A 16,793-nucleotide genomic window follows, 5' to 3' on the forward strand; every position below is an offset into this window, starting at 1 on the left:
AACTATTTCATACTGTATTGATTGATCCCATATACCCTGTTTATAATTCTCCCGTTCTTTCCTATGTATGTATTTAATTGTGTCAATTGCCATCAGACTTGTTTACATACATTTCCTTCCTGGGGATCTGGGATCACCCAGGCTGATTAACTCATTGACGTCAATCCATAATATATGCTCCATAGATATGCCTATAGCGAGGAATTCAGCTGAGGGTGAAACACATTGCAGGATCCGACTTGGTCATGATCAACGCCAAACATTCCATAGCAAAAGAGGCCTATAAAGTGCCAACGAAACACTTGAAAAATATAGAAAGTAAGCTATAAAACTTAAAGCCTGAATAGAGTGTCTCTGCAAGGTAAGTGACCGCTCGTAGAACTCAAGGCATTCCTAATCCGCACTGCTTTCCATATAGTCGCGAGGACTTGTAGAAGATTTTAGGAAGTGAAAACTCACGTGGGCAAATGGCCTAAGGGTCCAGTTTTATATTCCTTTGTGTTTTAAAAACCCATGCTTTGGATTCCTCATTGACCGTCACATCCTTAGCGAGCCGCCTCATCTACTCAGCCTAAACACAGGTATGACACATCGCTCTGATAATGCAAATGTAAACCAGCCCAAAAGAAAAGTCTTAATACTGGTCCCTGATTGCAGACCTTAGCCTTGACTCAATCTCCATTTCAAACCTCTCTTTACCGTATGGTTCGTCAACCAGTGTTCCCATCATATCAGTACCAGGAGGGAAGTCGGTTTCAAAAATAGGCTCCCCTGCTCCTCGCATATTGGCAAGGACCGATTGTCTAAAGTGCCATCGTAATAAATTATCTGAGACGCAATCAGGGCTGTTTGGGTCACGACAAACAGGGTGAAGTACTCGCCCATCGATTCCCCATGTGTCCGGTACAAATGTGGTAATCTTGTAGTCATTCTTTGGTGTATTAGTCTTGCAGGACAGGTTCAGAAAGTGAAGTACTTACATCTGGATTGACGGAAAACAGATATTGATCAAAGCACGTATGCAAATGTGATGACATAAGTAACCCATTCTGGGTGGAATTGATTCCTGATGCTTCTTCGGAGTTTGTAATCCAACACCCATAGCCAAATTGCTTCCAGAGTGCCTCCTTCTCCAGCGGGAATATATGTGCGGCTTCGAATCCTGTCCAGCGATGCGGGGCGAGGAGATTAACCAGCCCACTAATGACGCATCTCCCGTCTCTTGACCGGATCCCGTTTCGGAATGAATTTTCTCGGCCCGAGTCAGAACGGCTCATCACTCGAGCAACCCACGCTTCGTCTGTCAGGCGGATAGCTCCTAGATGAATAAGCTGAAGGCCCGCCATTCATTGGTCGGAAACATACCATCGCAATGGACATCATAATCCCCAGTTTCAGCCCGATTGTTCGAGGGCAAAATAGCCCTCCCAGAGGCTCTGTGTCTCAACGTCCACGGCTGGTCCACGACCAGCAGTATATTCTTGAGAGTGAAGAGCAAATTTTCTTCAGTCATAGAGCCAGATTGGCAATGGCCCGCCAGGAGCGTTTGATCACTCGCGTTGTAAATGTGGATATTACGCCAGGGGCTGCGGTCATTTGCCATGTTGTAGCTCTCAACAAAGAGAACAAGTTTAGAGATATGAGAGAAGTTATTCGAAATAGCAGGCAAGTGTTAGAGAAGCGGCAGTGTAACAAGTCAGGTTGGTGATGAGTGAGAAAAAAAATAGCGGGATGTGGTTGATACAGAAGTTATTGCCAGTAAGTCCTTCTAGGAGCATTCCTCCCTCCCTTCCTTATTGCTTGCTACTGCATTGTTGATTCGTTTGATTTTCCTTCAGATGAGTTCTGCCTTTTTTTTTTTATCCTAGACAAGTAATGAGTTCATTTTGAATCCTAGTAACGTGACTCACCACTCCCCAACTATGTCCCATACAAATTGTCGTAAATTTGATACATATCTCAGCCACAAATTATCATAATAAATTTATAAGTAATAATTTAAATTCCTCTACTAAATGTATTTACTCAAAAAAGTTTACTTTTACAAAAAGCTACATTATATAATCTGTATTATAACTAACTAACGTACTTCACCACTTTTTGGGACACACCACTTCCTGGGACACTAAATCACATGATATAGTACAGTTTGAATACACCAATCAAAAGAATACAACTTCAACCTCACACACTCATAGATTACAGCTGCTTGATGTAGTATTTAATAATAATGAATATAGATCAACTTACTTTAGCAGCTTTAGTTGTTCAAAATTGTGAACTCAGTCAATGAGAAGCTGTCTGACTATATAATACTTCTAAATATGAAAGAGTAGATATATATTATTTCTATTTACTCCAGTCATATCAAGTCTGTGTGTAACATCTAAACATCTCAAAATTGATCTCTAGTGCAAGTACACTAGTCTGGAATAGGTACCCTAAGGCAGAGTTTTATATCATGTGATTTAGTGTCCCAGGAAGTGGTGCGTCCCAAAAAGTGGTGAAGTACGTTAACTAGTTAACTAGTTAGTCAACTAACTTATTAAACCCACTTTGCACTAAGTACCACTAAAACAAACAAGACAACACGAGCAGGTACTCTCGCATGCTGCAAAGTGGCCGATATTCCACAGCAAGCTCAGAATTCAGCTTATCAACCCTTCAACGTCGATTCCGAAATTCTTCGATTATATTCCGCAAAAAGAATTGCTTGCCACTGCCGTTTGCAATCCAAGTATTTCTTGTCATGCAGTCTGTAACGTTCGTGCCTATCCCTCTTATCCAATCAGAGCTCACCCTAATTCAGCATGCCTGAATTGATCTCGAGTGCGATCCTGGTTCTGAGGCCCGCATGCAGGCAGACACGTATCATACACCCAACTTCCACCGGTTAAAACATATTTATGGTTTGATTGGCATTAATTCTTTTAGAAGGATTGGTCTTGCCAACCCTGTCTTTGTTTCCTTACCGCATGTTCTTAGGCAAAACATTTATTGTTAGGGGACAGAGAATCTGCTGGAATCCCATTTTATAATTTTACGACGCCTCCGACAATTACTACATCATGCCAGGATATATTTCGTTTGGCGGTATTGAATTGTCAGGCTTATCACACTTGTTATCGCTCTCTCTGATATCTCAATGTTTATTTCGTCTACAGCAGTCAAAACTGTCAACACTGTCAACATTACAATATCCGATTAAAAGTGGCTTTGTTCTATTTGTACCGTACAAGTGCAGTACAAATGATCCTATTCTTAAGGTATAAAGGGAAATGTTCCTTTCTTTTCCTTTCACTGTTTCATATCCTTCAATTCACTTGACACTTCGCACATTTGTTTTTATGGCAAACCTTGGTCAATCATTTTCCTTGCGAACAACACCATCATATCAAACATTTTTGCCTCTACTACCAGCCTCCACGCTTTGCAGCTGGAAGTACTCTGTCCTTCATTGAACAATTACGGTTTCATTCCATTTATTCCTCTCCCTAACATATCCCGACTCTGTCAAAAATGCGTCCTTTTATAATCACCTTTCTTGTGGGGTTCATTGGTTTGGTGTCCGCGTCCACGGTGTCTGCACGACAATATTGTGGCCCAGAATATGAAATGTGTGTTGCACGAGGCTCCAGTTCAGTTTCCCCTCCTTCCATTGGTCCAGACATGCGAAAACTCTTCGTCTCCGTGATAGAGTCGGTTGATGTTACAAATCCATGGAAGAGAGGAACGACCAGGCGTGATGATGTAGTGCCGCGTGCCGAATTGCCAGGCCTTTGCTGTAGGTGCTGCCCTATATACTAACTTGATCCCACACGGATTCGTCACTTACAATACTGACATCTTCCCGACACAGGCAAGACTGGAATGGAATGCCGGCTCCTTATAAACTATCATACATCCTTCTGCTGGGTATGTGCTTGAGCAACTCAATATCATTTCGCTTGTATCTTTACATGTATAAATAAGAGGGCGTGGCAATCCTAACATAAGCTAGGATCGATTTACAACAAACTTCTACCTTATCGATGGCTCCTATGGGAGTATTCTGACTGGGATTTACAACAATTCTGGCGACATTGTAGATCTGATCTCGGGAAAATATACACGCTCTAACGGCGAAACAGGAAATATCTACGCTGGCGACGAAGCCTCTAAACCTAATACTAGTACAATGGTGCTTCCTCCAGCTTGGACAAGCAAAGGTGTCGGAACTGCCATTCCAGGGAGCGAGTTGGGAGGTGGAGCTACATACACAACCACCATCCCCGACACTACCAAGGGACCTGGGACTATTCCGCTGTCAACACCTCCAGCAACAAATACGCTTACCACGACAGGGCCAGGTCCAAATGCAACAAGATCACCGTCAACGGCGACGGGGGAGAAGATACCAACTATCCCTGCAATTAAAAGGACATTCTGGCCTATTTTGATGTTTATGGCGTTTGTGGGTTTGTAGACGAACATTGAAGTGACTCCCTTTACCAGAAAGCAAAATTATTTCAAAAGTTTGGCATCGCATTGAGTATCATGTTGCTTTCAGAGCTAACTGAATTTGGATCCCTCTTGCTCATGTCTTCATAGATGCAAGCCCAGGAAGCTTTGGTCGTCGGCAGGTGTGATTCTAAATACGTCGTGGAATTCACATTACAATGGAAAGAAAACAATTTTTACTTAAGTTCCTTGTTTTTATTTGTTCTTAACGGTTTGTTATGTTCATATTCATCCTCGCCTCCAACAAACCGTGGATTTCAGGAGTAACATGGAGACCACATAAATACGAGCACCAAAGGAAGTATGATGACAAGAAACCTCACTCTACATATAGGTTTATGTTCTGGATCCGTTCCCCGACTTTCTAGCCTAATATCGTTATACCCAACTGAACAGCATGTGGTTTTCACACCAAACAGGCTGGAAAATGCGCTACCTAAGACTCGTCATATCGGCCATGCTAGTTACTCTCACGCAATTATTGCCTGCCAACGCGTCTGCAATTGAAACCCTACAGAAGAGGAAGGTATGTTGTCCATTTTATCTCGGTAACATGCGAAGGGCTATTTGTTCCGAACGCCAGCGGCAAGTGTTGCTGAAAAGCTTTCCCATTTAACACAAGTCGACATGAACCTTTCAAAATGGCCTGCGATTGTGCGGCTCTCATCTCATAGACCACCATATTATGCGGAGCTATTAGTAAGAGAGAGTTAAAACAGTGTCATCTAGGTTTCCTACTTTATCGGCCCAAATCAAACCAGCGTAGAGGGTTTCATCCCGGAGGGTGTCTGTGAAAGTTTCAACATCATCTTGTACGCCGATTTTCTCGTTTATTGGAGACAAAATAAAAGCATTGCACTAATATCTGTATCTACTTACCTAGTACCGGAGTTAGTGGTTCGCTTGATATTCCATATGGGACATATTGCAACATTTATGAGTGTGTCCCTCCAATATCCTCCTCGATCGTCCTCGTCATATTCGTACAGTACGCTAATAATGTATCAAACCGGTGCTTTGAGTATTCAATAGCTCGATGAATTGCACTGGGAGTTGGATCTTTCAGCTAGCCAGCCCGGGGGTTGATGACCTCTCGGCAAACCTTGTCCCATACCTTATTCCGCTGTCCATAGAATGTTTCGAATATGGAAGCTGGTAGGAGGGACGGTAATTGCGGGTTAATAATGGTGAGTTTGTAGCTAAAGCCTCTTGATCTGAGCACTCTACACAGGCAAGCAAAGGAATACTCGAAGTCCCTAACCAATTAACATGGCGCTTGGTACTTTGTAGGAACACATAAACTTCACTCAACACTCTCCTATTCTCCCAGCCCTCACTCTCTTGGTTAAATTGTATGCATTGTACTCCCGAAAAGCAACTTTTACCATCGATCGGTAATGGCGAAGTGATGTGATTTTTTTTTTTTTTTTTTTTTTTTTTTTTTTTTTTTTACAGATTTGCATAGGGGTTCCATGGGCAGTTTCATCATTAAGGTCAGTCACGCCAGCATTATACTTCTGTGGTCAATAATACGTAAGTAGCTGATACAAATATTATAGCATCAAACCTATGGAGTACGTATTAAACTCATTCGAGGATCATTAATTTGGTCTGCAACAGGAATTCCGCATGCTCCTCCTTCCCCACAAGCAGTTATGTTGATTGTTGGGTTGGGAAAGGGTTATGGTTAGTTAACTCACACTCCGACAATCCATTTTCTTTGTTTTCCAACTATTGACAACTGCGTGAAGGACAGTTAGTCAACTCGCGAGCCGTACTCGACTCCCGCCTACCAAAGAAGGGGATTCTTTTTCTCCGGTCACTGCTCTTGAAAGTGCATCCATGGATATAAAAGGTCTGGTACCTGCTAGTGTTTGGACGCTTGACAGCAATCTGTTGCTATTGTTTTGGTTCATTATAACGAATGTGCCAATCTGTGTAACCTGATGTGAATAGTGGTTGCTTCCAACAATCAACAAATCAAAGGATCGCGCATTATCAATGGAGAGCAGAGTTAGGGCGGTTATTTGACTTTATTCCCTCCTTCATCAAGTGGGATATTGGAAGCTACCTGCTAATTTCATAGGGGCTAATGCAGGTGCAATGTAGAAAAAAAAAACATCTGGAGAACTACTCTTCGCTTCAGTCCCTAAGAGACAAAATCCAACATGTTCTTCATTTGGCACATAGAATCCCAATCAGCCCCCGCTCCGTCTGAGACCTGTCAATCGTCGATTAGAGGCGATTGCGCGTCCTTCTTTCTTTTCTTTTCCTTTTTGTTAATCGGCGAAGGATTCGCTTCTATAGCTATGGCTGACTTCTCCAACAGAAATGTATAAATACGGCCACAAGGAATCCAAATATCGCTTTATTTTTACATCACAAATCCTCAAATCCATCTTCCAGCTTCATCCCCGCAAAACAACACTCGAACCAATACAACAGCTAGCCAAAATGCATTATCTCACAGCAGCACTGTTCACCCTCGCTTCTTTATCCTCCATAATTCCGCTTTGTTCTGGCGCTACACTTCACAAGCGTGAGGACCCTGTAAGGCCCCAATTGCTTGATTCTACTTCTCCTCCTTGGACGCTTACCGGCGCTCAATGAAGCTGAAATATTTTCTACTTTCTATTTCCCATAGGCATTGAGTGGTACATAGCTAACTAAAGAGATTGTTCCAGCTTACCCTCTATCCAGAGATAAATAGCAAAAATGGTGGTGTTCGGCTTGATGAAGGGAAGTGCTACGCAAAGTCCGACCAGTAGTAAGTCCCTCTTTTTTTGTCCCCTTTTAACTTCTACCCTAGATAGGTCCTCATGACCCGCCGTTAGTTAAGCTTTTCACGTCTTACCTTATCGAGATTAAGAGATTTACTAACCTGATCACCCGTTCTATCATTTAGTAAATTGACATCTGGCTGGATTTTCGTGCCATTCCAAACATCTTGTGCATACTATAGGTTTGTATTAACAACTGACTTATCTACATCACCCTCATTTCAATGGAGGATTTGCCCAAAAAAGCAACTATTCTATATACATCCTAAGGCCTCTTAACCCTTTCGCTAACTCAATTCTTCCGCTATCCCAATCGACAGTTCGACCGACTGCTCCGGCAGCTATGTGAGGCACCTGCTGGCTCCGGGTGTCAAGGATACACCAGCCTATTTAAGGGATGTTCACGCAGACGTGAACTCTATCAAGTGTGATCATCTTGCGCCTAAATAGCGGGTTGCAAACAATGAACGCTACGACAAGTGAGTTGGTATTACGAGCATGTCGTATACTGGGGGCAGAGGTGGGAAGAACAGACAAACAACCTAAACGACAAAATCAAAAGGATATTGTTAATTAGCCGACATCTAGATAGCTAGTGGAAATGCAATCAAAATGCTCACAACCTATCATAACCGCTTAGTGGAATTAGTAATAGAATTGCCAATGGTATTGCATGGAGGTTAATTAGAATCTCTTCCGTAACGTAGAAGGATTTAATAGAAGTAATGCAATTTTTACAATCGTAGATGTCCGTAAAGTACGGGGCCTCGCATTGAAGGTTTTGCAGGACAAAAATGACAAAAAATCAACAACTTGGAATTTGGGCCGGGTATGGGCGATATACTCCTGATTCAAGTTATATATTTCATTTTGTTTGAGTTGTATCCTTAGACAAGACACAATGGATCACCTGGACTATTTTAGATTCTGACATTTGTCAACTATTCGGGCTGAATTTCTGCGTGCTATCCACACTGTCAAAACAAGCGGGATCCGTTGATCGACCATGATTGGCATAGAGGAGCATATAAAGCATTCAATTACGCACAAGTATATCAACGTACCCACCTCTTTTATCTTTTCGGGTAGATAACCCAGCTTTCGCCTTCGCCCCTATTCCTCTAACACCAGTTTCTCCGAGAAGAAAAATGCCCCCTCACATCGCCGTTATCGATGCCGGTTTCACCGGTATTCCATAGCATCGCATTGCGTTGGCCATGGGTTTGATGTGAAAGCTTTGGAGGCCAGAATGAAGTAGGAGAAAGTTGGATGGTATCCGGAGTGCACAGTTTTAATATAAATCCGGGAATTAAAATTCTCTGCCCGTCGAACTGAAAAGTTCCATGATAGAGAGTAAACTCAACTTCTGCACTGCGGATCCCGAGTCTCATGTTCCAATTCCTCCCAGCCATAAAATGGAACAATGTATATCCCACTCCAGCACAAATTAAACGAAGATCGATAATACTTGGAGGCATGGCGATCTCGAGCGGCACACCGTATGCAAAACGCCAATCCAATCTATTGACAAAAACAATGAGGGTAAATGTATCACCAACAACTATGGAGCCAAGTATGTAATCTTCGATGGCGTTATTGACTTTGGGGGATCCTAAAAAGCACAATTTCGTCACCGGTATCAGTTCAGGGGCAACTTAGCCCACTCTTTAAAAATCTTGGTGGAAAGAACTCCAGAGGAAAATGTGTGATAGTAGTCGGGGTGTTGCGAGCGCCATTGAAGCTCTCGAATATGTAGTAATGTCTAGTGCAGAGGGAATCGATGTCCTGTCTCGCCCAACCAAATAGATCAACATCGTCGTAGATACCTTCCTCGCGTCCAACATCTTCGATCAAGAAATCTGCCTTTCCTTGATCCCTGAATGGCTCCTGAAAAGGATTTTCTGCCACGATCTCTCCGGTAATGCTACTGCGGCCACAGCAGTATTTATAGATTTCCCCATAGTGAACTCCGGGCTGTTCGGCCAGATCGGCGCTTACAATCTTGCTGGTTGCGCGAGAATATCACTTCCGTTAAAGAAAACGACCTGACGTTCAACCGCAGTTCACCAGATGTGCCAAAGGGCGGCCCTGGACATGAAATCCCCGTTTCTTGCGTCGGTCCCTGCCGTTCTCCCGGTAGGCCAACAACCCCAGACCCGGGATTTAGACATCGAAACATCCCAAACTGGATCAGCGATGACTTGCGGCTTTCGGATGACCGTGTTGGTTAACATGAGAGGGACAACTATGTGAGTTAGATCGGAAAATGGATATCCGAAACGGCGGCATGATTGGCAAGATAATGGAAGAGTGATATGCTAGCGAGAAAATGGAGCTGAGCTCTCGACCACCTTAGTACTAGAGAGAGTGTGTGGGCTCTATGATCTAAGACTGTGCCTGTAGGATTAAAGGGTCCGGCTGCATGGGCCGAGACGACGCTGAGGGAGGTCAGCAAAGGAATGATTCTTGAATCGGCTGTGATCCTCTCCAGTCTCAAACCGCGCTTCCTACTAACAAAATCATTCGGCATGTTCGCCGTGCAAGTGTAGTGTTGTGATTTCAAGAGCATTCAGGCAAGACGTTCTCTACAACTCGGGATATGCAAATTAGACATTCAATTGCCGGATATATATCAACTCCATTGGTGGGGAATAACAAAATAGAGGTAGATGCTTAGATGATATAGGAATGTAAACGCTACCGCTTCCAGCTCCCGATCTTCCGCCGGCGCTTCTCAAAATTCGCGCCAATATTCATGCCATCACCTCTCGGGCCGTCCTCCGTAGCTCGTCTCTTCCGGCTCTTGTCCAGGGCAGTGCTTCTGCCACTATCTCGACCACGACGCGTAAGTCGTTCGATTCTATCCGCCCCTTCACCCAGGCTTCGCCAATCCTCGCCACCGTAGCCGGCCGGGCGGCCTTCTCCGCGCTTCGCCTGTCGTTCCTTTTTACTCTCCTTGGGCAGTCGCACGAAGTTGCCCTCTTCATATGCTCGCCTTTCGAGTTCCTTCGCCTTCTCCCTTTCGGACCGCACCATCCTTCCTCCAGCCCTGATCGTCGTGCCAATGCTAGGCTCTGCAACGGGTGCACTGGACATCTCAGCCGATACGAATTCGTCAATGACGGCAGATTTGGCGGTGTGGCGGCTTCTTTTTTGCTCGCGACTATCTGGTGTCGTAGTTGGGAGGGCTGTGGGTTTTATCTTGGGTGGCCGATAGATACCATCACCGGCATCCCTCCTACTCGGAACTTTGGATTTTTCTTGATCTCGGGTTCCCCGTGAGAATGCAGCTACGTTAGGTCGGTAAGCCAATTCATCAACATCCTCGTCTCCATCACTGTCTCCATCACTGTCAGCGTCGTCGCTTCCTAATCCACTATTATCTTCATCTCCCGGTTCTTGTGTTCCTCTCCGGAGCCGATTTCGTTTAAACACAGGGTATCGTTGATTTCGCTCGGCATCATCAGCTGCCTTTAGCACCTTATCAACCTGATATTTTAACTGGCCTTCCAATGGTCGCACACCACGTTCTAAAAACACCCGCAGCTCTGTCAATTTTTTCACGACATTACTGTATGGAGGTGCATCCGTGACTTCCCCCTTTCCTTCACCATTCATTCCGTCCCCTGATCTCCTCATGGACAACTTCCTCAGTTGTAGAAGCATCACAAAGATAAGGTTTTGAAGATAGGAGAGGAATATTTCGTTCTTTGTGTCGAGAAGTGAGATACCATCCAGAGGAGGTAATATGGACGCATTGTTCCCTGAAACATCTTCGTGTGGCAGGGAGGTCGGGAGGGATGCGAGCGCACTTGAGAACGTTGCGGTGAGGGTTTCCAGAGAACTTGATAGGGACTGCGCCGGAGCAGAGGTCGTCTCAATGTCGATAGGCATGGCAATTAAATGACAGGTCGATGTGCTGCTTCACCACCTCTAATCCAATTTGGAGCACCTCAGACCTGCATGTAATAGGATATTCTTCCTTCCTAACTGTCGGTTGAGAAGTTTTAACAAGTTCTACTTTTTTTTTCGAATACTTATCACCACGTGATCTAGAAACATGTTCACGTGATCGCCAAGCCAACACAACCATCTCTAACTACTTTAAGGAAACAGTTCCTAGCACCAGCAGGATCAGTTTGTTATAAATGTGTATACCTCGTTCGGCACTGACGGATACAGTCTGTCATCTTTGGTTCCTCTGGACTGTTTCTCCTAACCCAGTCAAGCCTAATCCAGTACAGCTCTTTGTTGGAAAATGCTTCCATTACAAAGCCCTCTTTCCACCGACGAGTTTACCCCCCCGTATTGCTGTATCGCTCCCTCTTGAAACCTCAAAATCGACAATATCTTCGGCTTGTTTCCTTCTGCAGATATGAAGATATGCCATATTCGTAGATGCTGCTCATGAATTCCTCTGATGCTACTTCTCAAGAGCGCCCAACACGCATGCATATGCAGAGTAATGATTTTCTGTTTCAAACGGATGATGTGTATGCTCTTTGAGCCCAGAATTGTTATTCTCATTCATACTCTCATGAATAATGGTCTACAATGAAATCTCTTATCATTCGCACAACATAATGTGTATTTTTGGTCTTTTAAGTTCGAGGTCAGTTGTCCAGCTTCTATGTATCTCTATATAAGCTTGAAGACCAGACACTATTATTGAGTTGTCGACAAGGATAACATTGAGTTGCCTAATCGTCCTTATCTATGAATGGATGCTTCTCTCTGGGTATGTACGCAGCGTATGCCATATCATCAATGATTTGACTTTATCCGCAGTGAAATAGAAAATAAGAGGTTCATTAATAATGAGCACTATGGAAGATTTGAAGTTTCTTTCCAAAATATCAAAGCCTGTGGTAGAAAGAGTCCGCATCAAAAAGAAAAACAAAATGAAGAAACCAAAAAAAAAAAAAAAAAAAAAAAAAAAAAGGAGAGAGAGTGAGTGAGAGTGAGTAAAGAAAGTAAGAAAAAACCAAAGCGAAGGAAAGAAAGCATTGTCATTTACAAAAGATTTCTCTGCAACTCTGTCTGTAAACAAATACAGCCGCGGCATACAGACAACCGATCGCGTCTTTCGTATCCATGAAGCCAAACCTACTCCAAGATCATGAACTCATGTCTCTTATCCTTGGCAAACAGACGCACACAGGCTTCCGTCGCTGTACAGAACTTACGAAACTCAAACTACCATTAAACTAAGGTACCAGAGGGTTGCTCCTGAAAACGGCACACTGCGACTGCAGACGACAGATAGTGTGCATCAGCCTCCAGTACCCTTACCATTGCTCCATCCATGCGTTCCTCTTGAGCAGATATTCTCTCATTCCAAGATAATAGCATAGGCCTCTTCCTCTAAACCTGCATCCACAAAGTTCAACTTGCGCCACATATTCCAAGAACGCTGTGAACAGAAATAATCCTCGCCGAAAACCTCGCATTGGCTTCTCGTTTCTACGCCTTTTTCCTCAATGCATGAAGGCAGGTTTGCTGGATACCGCCATGCTAGAGAGCTACAGAAAGCTTGAAAGGGAATAATCCCCCAAATATCTTTGCCGGACTTAGAACTTGTCACCCGATATCATGGTTACTGCCTCCCCATCATCACAGCCGGTCAGGCTATTCCTTGTCATTGTTTGCATTGGTTCATCCGGGGCATAGGTGTATCCGCATCCCGTCCCACCGCCGCTAGGCCGACTGGTGGCGGCACAGGCAATGGCTAACGAAATATGGGCCCAGGCCTTCCCATTGTGCTGGGATGGGCCAGGCGGGTCTCACCTCAACCTAAGAAGGCTGTTGTTGAACAGGGTGGGAAGCAGATTTGGCGGGATGGGGCGGTGCATGCCAGACAACGAGGTTTACTCACCAGTCACTTTTGATTCAATGATGACTGGGCATAGTTTCCTGCACATTGAAGCTTCTCCATAATAGCAGAGCGCATTGAGCACCTATTATGAGCAATTGTCCAAATGAAATAGTATGGAGAAGGCATCGATAAGTGACTGCTGTTGTTATCCCGGGAGATTGGTACTGTAACATCCACTGTGCATGTTTGTCCCCTTGACCCGGAAGTCTCATCCCATGGCTCCAATCAGCGAGCGGCGGATGCAGCGCGATTTAGCTTTGTTTTAGCGGAAATTGCAAGATTTGACGGTAAATTCACAACCCAACAGTTCGGAGCAATGACTCGGTACAGCACCAATAAAACGAGAGCCTTCGCCATCCCATCCAGCAGCTTAGGCATCTCCCACCAGTCAGAGGTCGAGCGGGGTTTTGGGCAGCATGGGCGCAATGTGTCCCAGGGCGTTCGCTGCCCTGGCCCGTTAGTTTGCTTTTCATAAATCACTGACTCGAACTCAAATTATTATGTTTGACCACCATATAGACACAGAGTACTGGACATCTCACTGAGGCTCAACAGTGCTGACAACGCTTTCAATGTCATTCACCCTAGGGCTCGGGAGCCTGTAGACTGCGTTAATATGGTGAGAACTCCAACACTCGACACGGATGTAGATCAGCCAGATAATCATAATACGTGCTACTCTGTGTATGTACAGTACATTGTAATCCGTAAGTGCTGCGGGGATGCCAAGAACCCGAATTCATCACTATCCCATGCACCGTGCTTTTCGTCATTGCCATCAAAAGCGACCTAAAAACTATGCACAACACAGCCATCCGCACCACCTAGTAATCCCTGAACCCAGAACAACACGGGCCCCTCCCTCGGCCTCGAAATGCTCATTCTTGCAAGCCAGATGGAGCCAGCAATCAGGTCAAGCTAATACCTACCCCTGGTAACCCTCATCTCCCCAAGGAGGCGACGCTTCATCCAGCAGGATAATGGACGTTGTTTGTTGCTAAATGCTTCAGCAGCGACAAATAAATAGTGCTAGCTCGATGGCTAGTGTTCTTGCGCCAGGAATAAGGATTGTCGGGATTCTTTCGTCCATGTGTTGAGAGGTTGTTCAACCGACCGCGGATGAAGCGATGAATCTTTTTCTGCTTCCGCTCTTCTCTCTTTCTTAAAATTGCGCAACTTGTTTTAATGGTTGATGTGGAATTCTATGGCGATGTTCAAATCATTACAAACGTCCCCAAGGCAGGGAGTAAAATGAATGAAGGGAAACAAGAAAAAGTAAGCTGCGAAATGCGCCTTCTCATATGCTGATAGTGAAATGAAAACGATTGAACCATGCCCATTGTGAAAACAGCAATACAAAACGCCGATTGTTTAAAAGAGCGGACCCCGGAGACAAAATAAATTCATGCAGTAACCGCCGGCTGCTTTCTCAGACAGCTGGGTTATGTAAAAAGTACGAGCGCACTTCGTACACGAGAACTTCATTCATGTCTGCTTACGTTTCGGGTTTTTGACCCCAGACGACATAACTGTTGCCTCGATATCAGTTTTGGGGGGGGAAAGAAGAAGAAGAAAATGGAAAATCACCACGATGGGCAGACAGGAATCAATGCTAAAAACAGGCACTCACTAGATATGCAGTGGATGGACTCCCTTCGTCTGCACAGCAGCGCGGACCTGCGCGTTCAGTTCGTCAACCTCTGCTGTGGTCCAGCCTAGTATCTCCGTAAATGGAATGAGCGTGAATGCCTCCACCCCTTCGAGATAGTGTGACGCCATCATTGCCCCAATAAGTTTCTGCCGGGAGCGTTTACAGTTAGACTAGGATCACATTGAGAGAGAATGTGGGATAGAAAATGAGGATGTGGTGTACTCACCAAGCGTTTATTCTTTGGCCACGTGCCTATCGGTAACCTCATTGTGCGCTGCTCGATATTTGTAAATCCGGCCTGTTCCATCCAGCCCTTCAGTGAGGGGGCATGATCCATGGTTATGCCTATTCTCTCCGATGCCAGCCTCAGATTCCGAAGCATTTCGCCCACCTTGTAGTCAGGCGTGACGCTGCCATCTTCAGAAAATATGGTGGATGTTGAGTCTTTGAATTCCACCCAGCCGCCTGGCTTTAAATGTCTAATTGTTTTCATAACTAAATAAGTAAAGGAACGATACGCATATCTCTTATCCTATGGTTAGGTTTTAACTCAACTGATAAAACTTCTTCACCAATCGTGGCCAATCCTTGATAGATCCCATCAAATACCGGCAGTGTATAAAGTCGTATTGTTCCGTTTCTATCCAATCTTCCTCGATATCCTCGACTATGAATTTGACGTTCGGTGGTGCCCTGCCTTAGGGTTAGCTCTGGAGAATATCACAGAAGGGGTGTGAAAAACACATTGTTCCTCACCATCGCGGCTGTATCGGACTTAAATCGACGCCAGTCTATGCGATTAATTCGTTTCAACAGGCTGTCTTTTCCTAGTAAAATACCGAAAAATTGCCAATATGGAAGTGCTCACCAATTCTGCTGAGGGATATAGATCCCCTGCAAAACCACACACGAGTTAGCAGCCCGCGGAACTTGACTTAAAAAATAGCAGCTGCGGATTAAATATTCCCGCATCCGTACCCATTTCAATCGGCCATTTCCCCGTTCCTGTTCCTGTATCTAAAATTCTCTTCCCGTCCGGGTTGAACGGCGCCATGAACAATTTCTCGTCGCACAGGTAGTAAATCGCATAATGGACGAGGTTGAGTCGATCTTGTTCCCGTTCGTCATTGGGGAACTTGTAGTCTGTATATATGTCTCGTCAGCGTCAGATAAATATACCACGCATCACTAGATTCCGGTAAACTTGGATGGTAATTTCGGGGGCCAAAAATACGAAAACGGTTTACGCACTTCCCTCTCGATACCGTCTACCGTTTTTCCATTCGTAGTGGACAATGGAGGAGTGGAGAGATTCGGTAAAGTCCAGCCTTGATTTATACGATGAGAAGAAGGGTCACCAGTGTAAATATAGATTTTTTTTTTTTTTTTTTACATGAAAGGAAATGGGAAGTTCGAGATGAAAACAAAAACAATGGTAGCATACAGTTCCTCGCTCAGTGTTGCTCTGTTTTCCGCAGAAGACTGCCTCAAGCTGATATCAGCGAACATTCCCAGGAGTGTGATTCAGAGCATGCATATATTCATCCAAGCTCAGATTAATGGACGACAAAAGCCGGGCGGGTTATGAGGAAGGCCGTACTTCGTCAACCTCGACTCTGCTGCGGTCCGAAACCCTCTCGCCGTCCAACTCCATCGTAATGTGCGCAGACCAAACTTCACTTCGAAATCGGAAGGCTAAGAACAAATACTAGAAATTAAAATAATATCAGGAAGTCAAAAATAGAGAATTTGTTTTGGTTTGGTTTGATTGTTTTTTTTTTTTTTGTGCCGATTTCTTATCAGGAAGAGACGTCAGAAAGTCGGTGGGAAATGACTTGAGGGCGGCCATAGACGGAGGGCGGCCAAAGCTGTCTTTTGGAATCTGCGGCGGATGCGAGGCGAGCTAATAAATATCTGATCACTCGTCACTTGAAGGGAATCGACTTTGCAGTGGGGGATTTTGAATTCATGGCGGGCAATTCAGTTA

General features: G+C 44.6%; 8 protein-coding genes across 8 annotated transcripts; 4 read left to right on the top strand and 4 right to left on the bottom strand.

The window, feature by feature from the left end:
* Positions 1 to 19: 19 nt before the first annotated feature.
* HCBG_07968 (uncharacterized protein) lies at positions 20 to 1,603 on the bottom strand (the record flags this gene model as incomplete). The annotated part of the gene is made up of 3 exons (XM_045435017.1): positions 20 to 946; positions 981 to 1,318; positions 1,366 to 1,603. The coding sequence occupies 3 exons, from the start codon at positions 1,601 to 1,603 to the stop codon at positions 635 to 637; spliced, it is 888 nt and encodes a 295-aa protein (XP_045284323.1).
* A 1,916-nt stretch (positions 1,604 to 3,519) lies between these two features.
* On the top strand, positions 3,520 to 4,465 carry HCBG_07969 (uncharacterized protein; the record flags this gene model as incomplete). Its single annotated transcript, XM_045435018.1, has 3 exons — positions 3,520 to 3,784; positions 3,860 to 3,915; positions 4,001 to 4,465. 3 exons carry the CDS (start codon positions 3,520 to 3,522, stop codon positions 4,463 to 4,465), a joined length of 786 nt encoding a protein of 261 aa, XP_045284324.1.
* Positions 4,466 to 4,590: 125 nt separating this feature from the next.
* HCBG_07970 (uncharacterized protein) lies at positions 4,591 to 6,105 on the top strand (the record flags this gene model as incomplete). The annotated part of the gene is made up of 6 exons (XM_045435019.1): positions 4,591 to 4,622; positions 4,897 to 5,026; positions 5,062 to 5,199; positions 5,634 to 5,687; positions 5,956 to 5,993; positions 6,060 to 6,105. The coding sequence occupies 6 exons, from the start codon at positions 4,591 to 4,593 to the stop codon at positions 6,103 to 6,105; spliced, it is 438 nt and encodes a 145-aa protein (XP_045284325.1).
* Positions 6,106 to 6,954: 849 nt separating this feature from the next.
* Positions 6,955 to 7,730, top strand: HCBG_07971 (uncharacterized protein; the record flags this gene model as incomplete). Its single annotated transcript, XM_045435020.1, has 3 exons — positions 6,955 to 7,050; positions 7,185 to 7,267; positions 7,601 to 7,730. The coding sequence occupies 3 exons, from the start codon at positions 6,955 to 6,957 to the stop codon at positions 7,728 to 7,730; spliced, it is 309 nt and encodes a 102-aa protein (XP_045284326.1).
* Positions 7,731 to 8,186: 456 nt separating this feature from the next.
* HCBG_07972 (uncharacterized protein) lies at positions 8,187 to 9,514 on the bottom strand (the record flags this gene model as incomplete). Its single annotated transcript, XM_045435021.1, has 4 exons — positions 8,187 to 8,195; positions 8,441 to 8,892; positions 8,945 to 9,285; positions 9,348 to 9,514. 4 exons carry the CDS (start codon positions 9,512 to 9,514, stop codon positions 8,187 to 8,189), a joined length of 969 nt encoding a protein of 322 aa, XP_045284327.1.
* A 359-nt stretch (positions 9,515 to 9,873) lies between these two features.
* Positions 9,874 to 11,267, bottom strand: HCBG_07973 (uncharacterized protein; the record flags this gene model as incomplete). The annotated part of the gene is made up of 1 exon (XM_045435022.1): positions 9,874 to 11,267. The coding sequence occupies one exon, from the start codon at positions 11,172 to 11,174 to the stop codon at positions 9,978 to 9,980; it is 1,197 nt and encodes a 398-aa protein (XP_045284328.1).
* Positions 11,268 to 13,018: 1,751 nt separating this feature from the next.
* HCBG_07974 (uncharacterized protein) lies at positions 13,019 to 13,983 on the top strand (the record flags this gene model as incomplete). Its single annotated transcript, XM_045435023.1, has 4 exons — positions 13,019 to 13,126; positions 13,463 to 13,611; positions 13,744 to 13,862; positions 13,967 to 13,983. 4 exons carry the CDS (start codon positions 13,019 to 13,021, stop codon positions 13,981 to 13,983), a joined length of 393 nt encoding a protein of 130 aa, XP_045284329.1.
* A 334-nt stretch (positions 13,984 to 14,317) lies between these two features.
* Positions 14,318 to 16,651, bottom strand: HCBG_07975 (uncharacterized protein; the record flags this gene model as incomplete). Its single annotated transcript, XM_045435024.1, has 10 exons — positions 14,318 to 14,684; positions 14,786 to 14,952; positions 15,033 to 15,285; positions 15,416 to 15,499; positions 15,563 to 15,597; positions 15,675 to 15,700; positions 15,785 to 15,949; positions 16,058 to 16,134; positions 16,251 to 16,288; positions 16,407 to 16,651. 10 exons carry the CDS (start codon positions 16,458 to 16,460, stop codon positions 14,651 to 14,653), a joined length of 933 nt encoding a protein of 310 aa, XP_045284330.1.
* Positions 16,652 to 16,793: the final 142 nt, after the last annotated feature.

The sequence above is a fragment of the Histoplasma capsulatum genome, assembly GCF_000150115.1.
Source record: "Histoplasma capsulatum G186AR genomic scaffold supercont2.13, whole genome shotgun sequence".
Lineage (NCBI taxonomy): Eukaryota > Fungi > Ascomycota > Eurotiomycetes > Onygenales > Ajellomycetaceae > Histoplasma > Histoplasma capsulatum.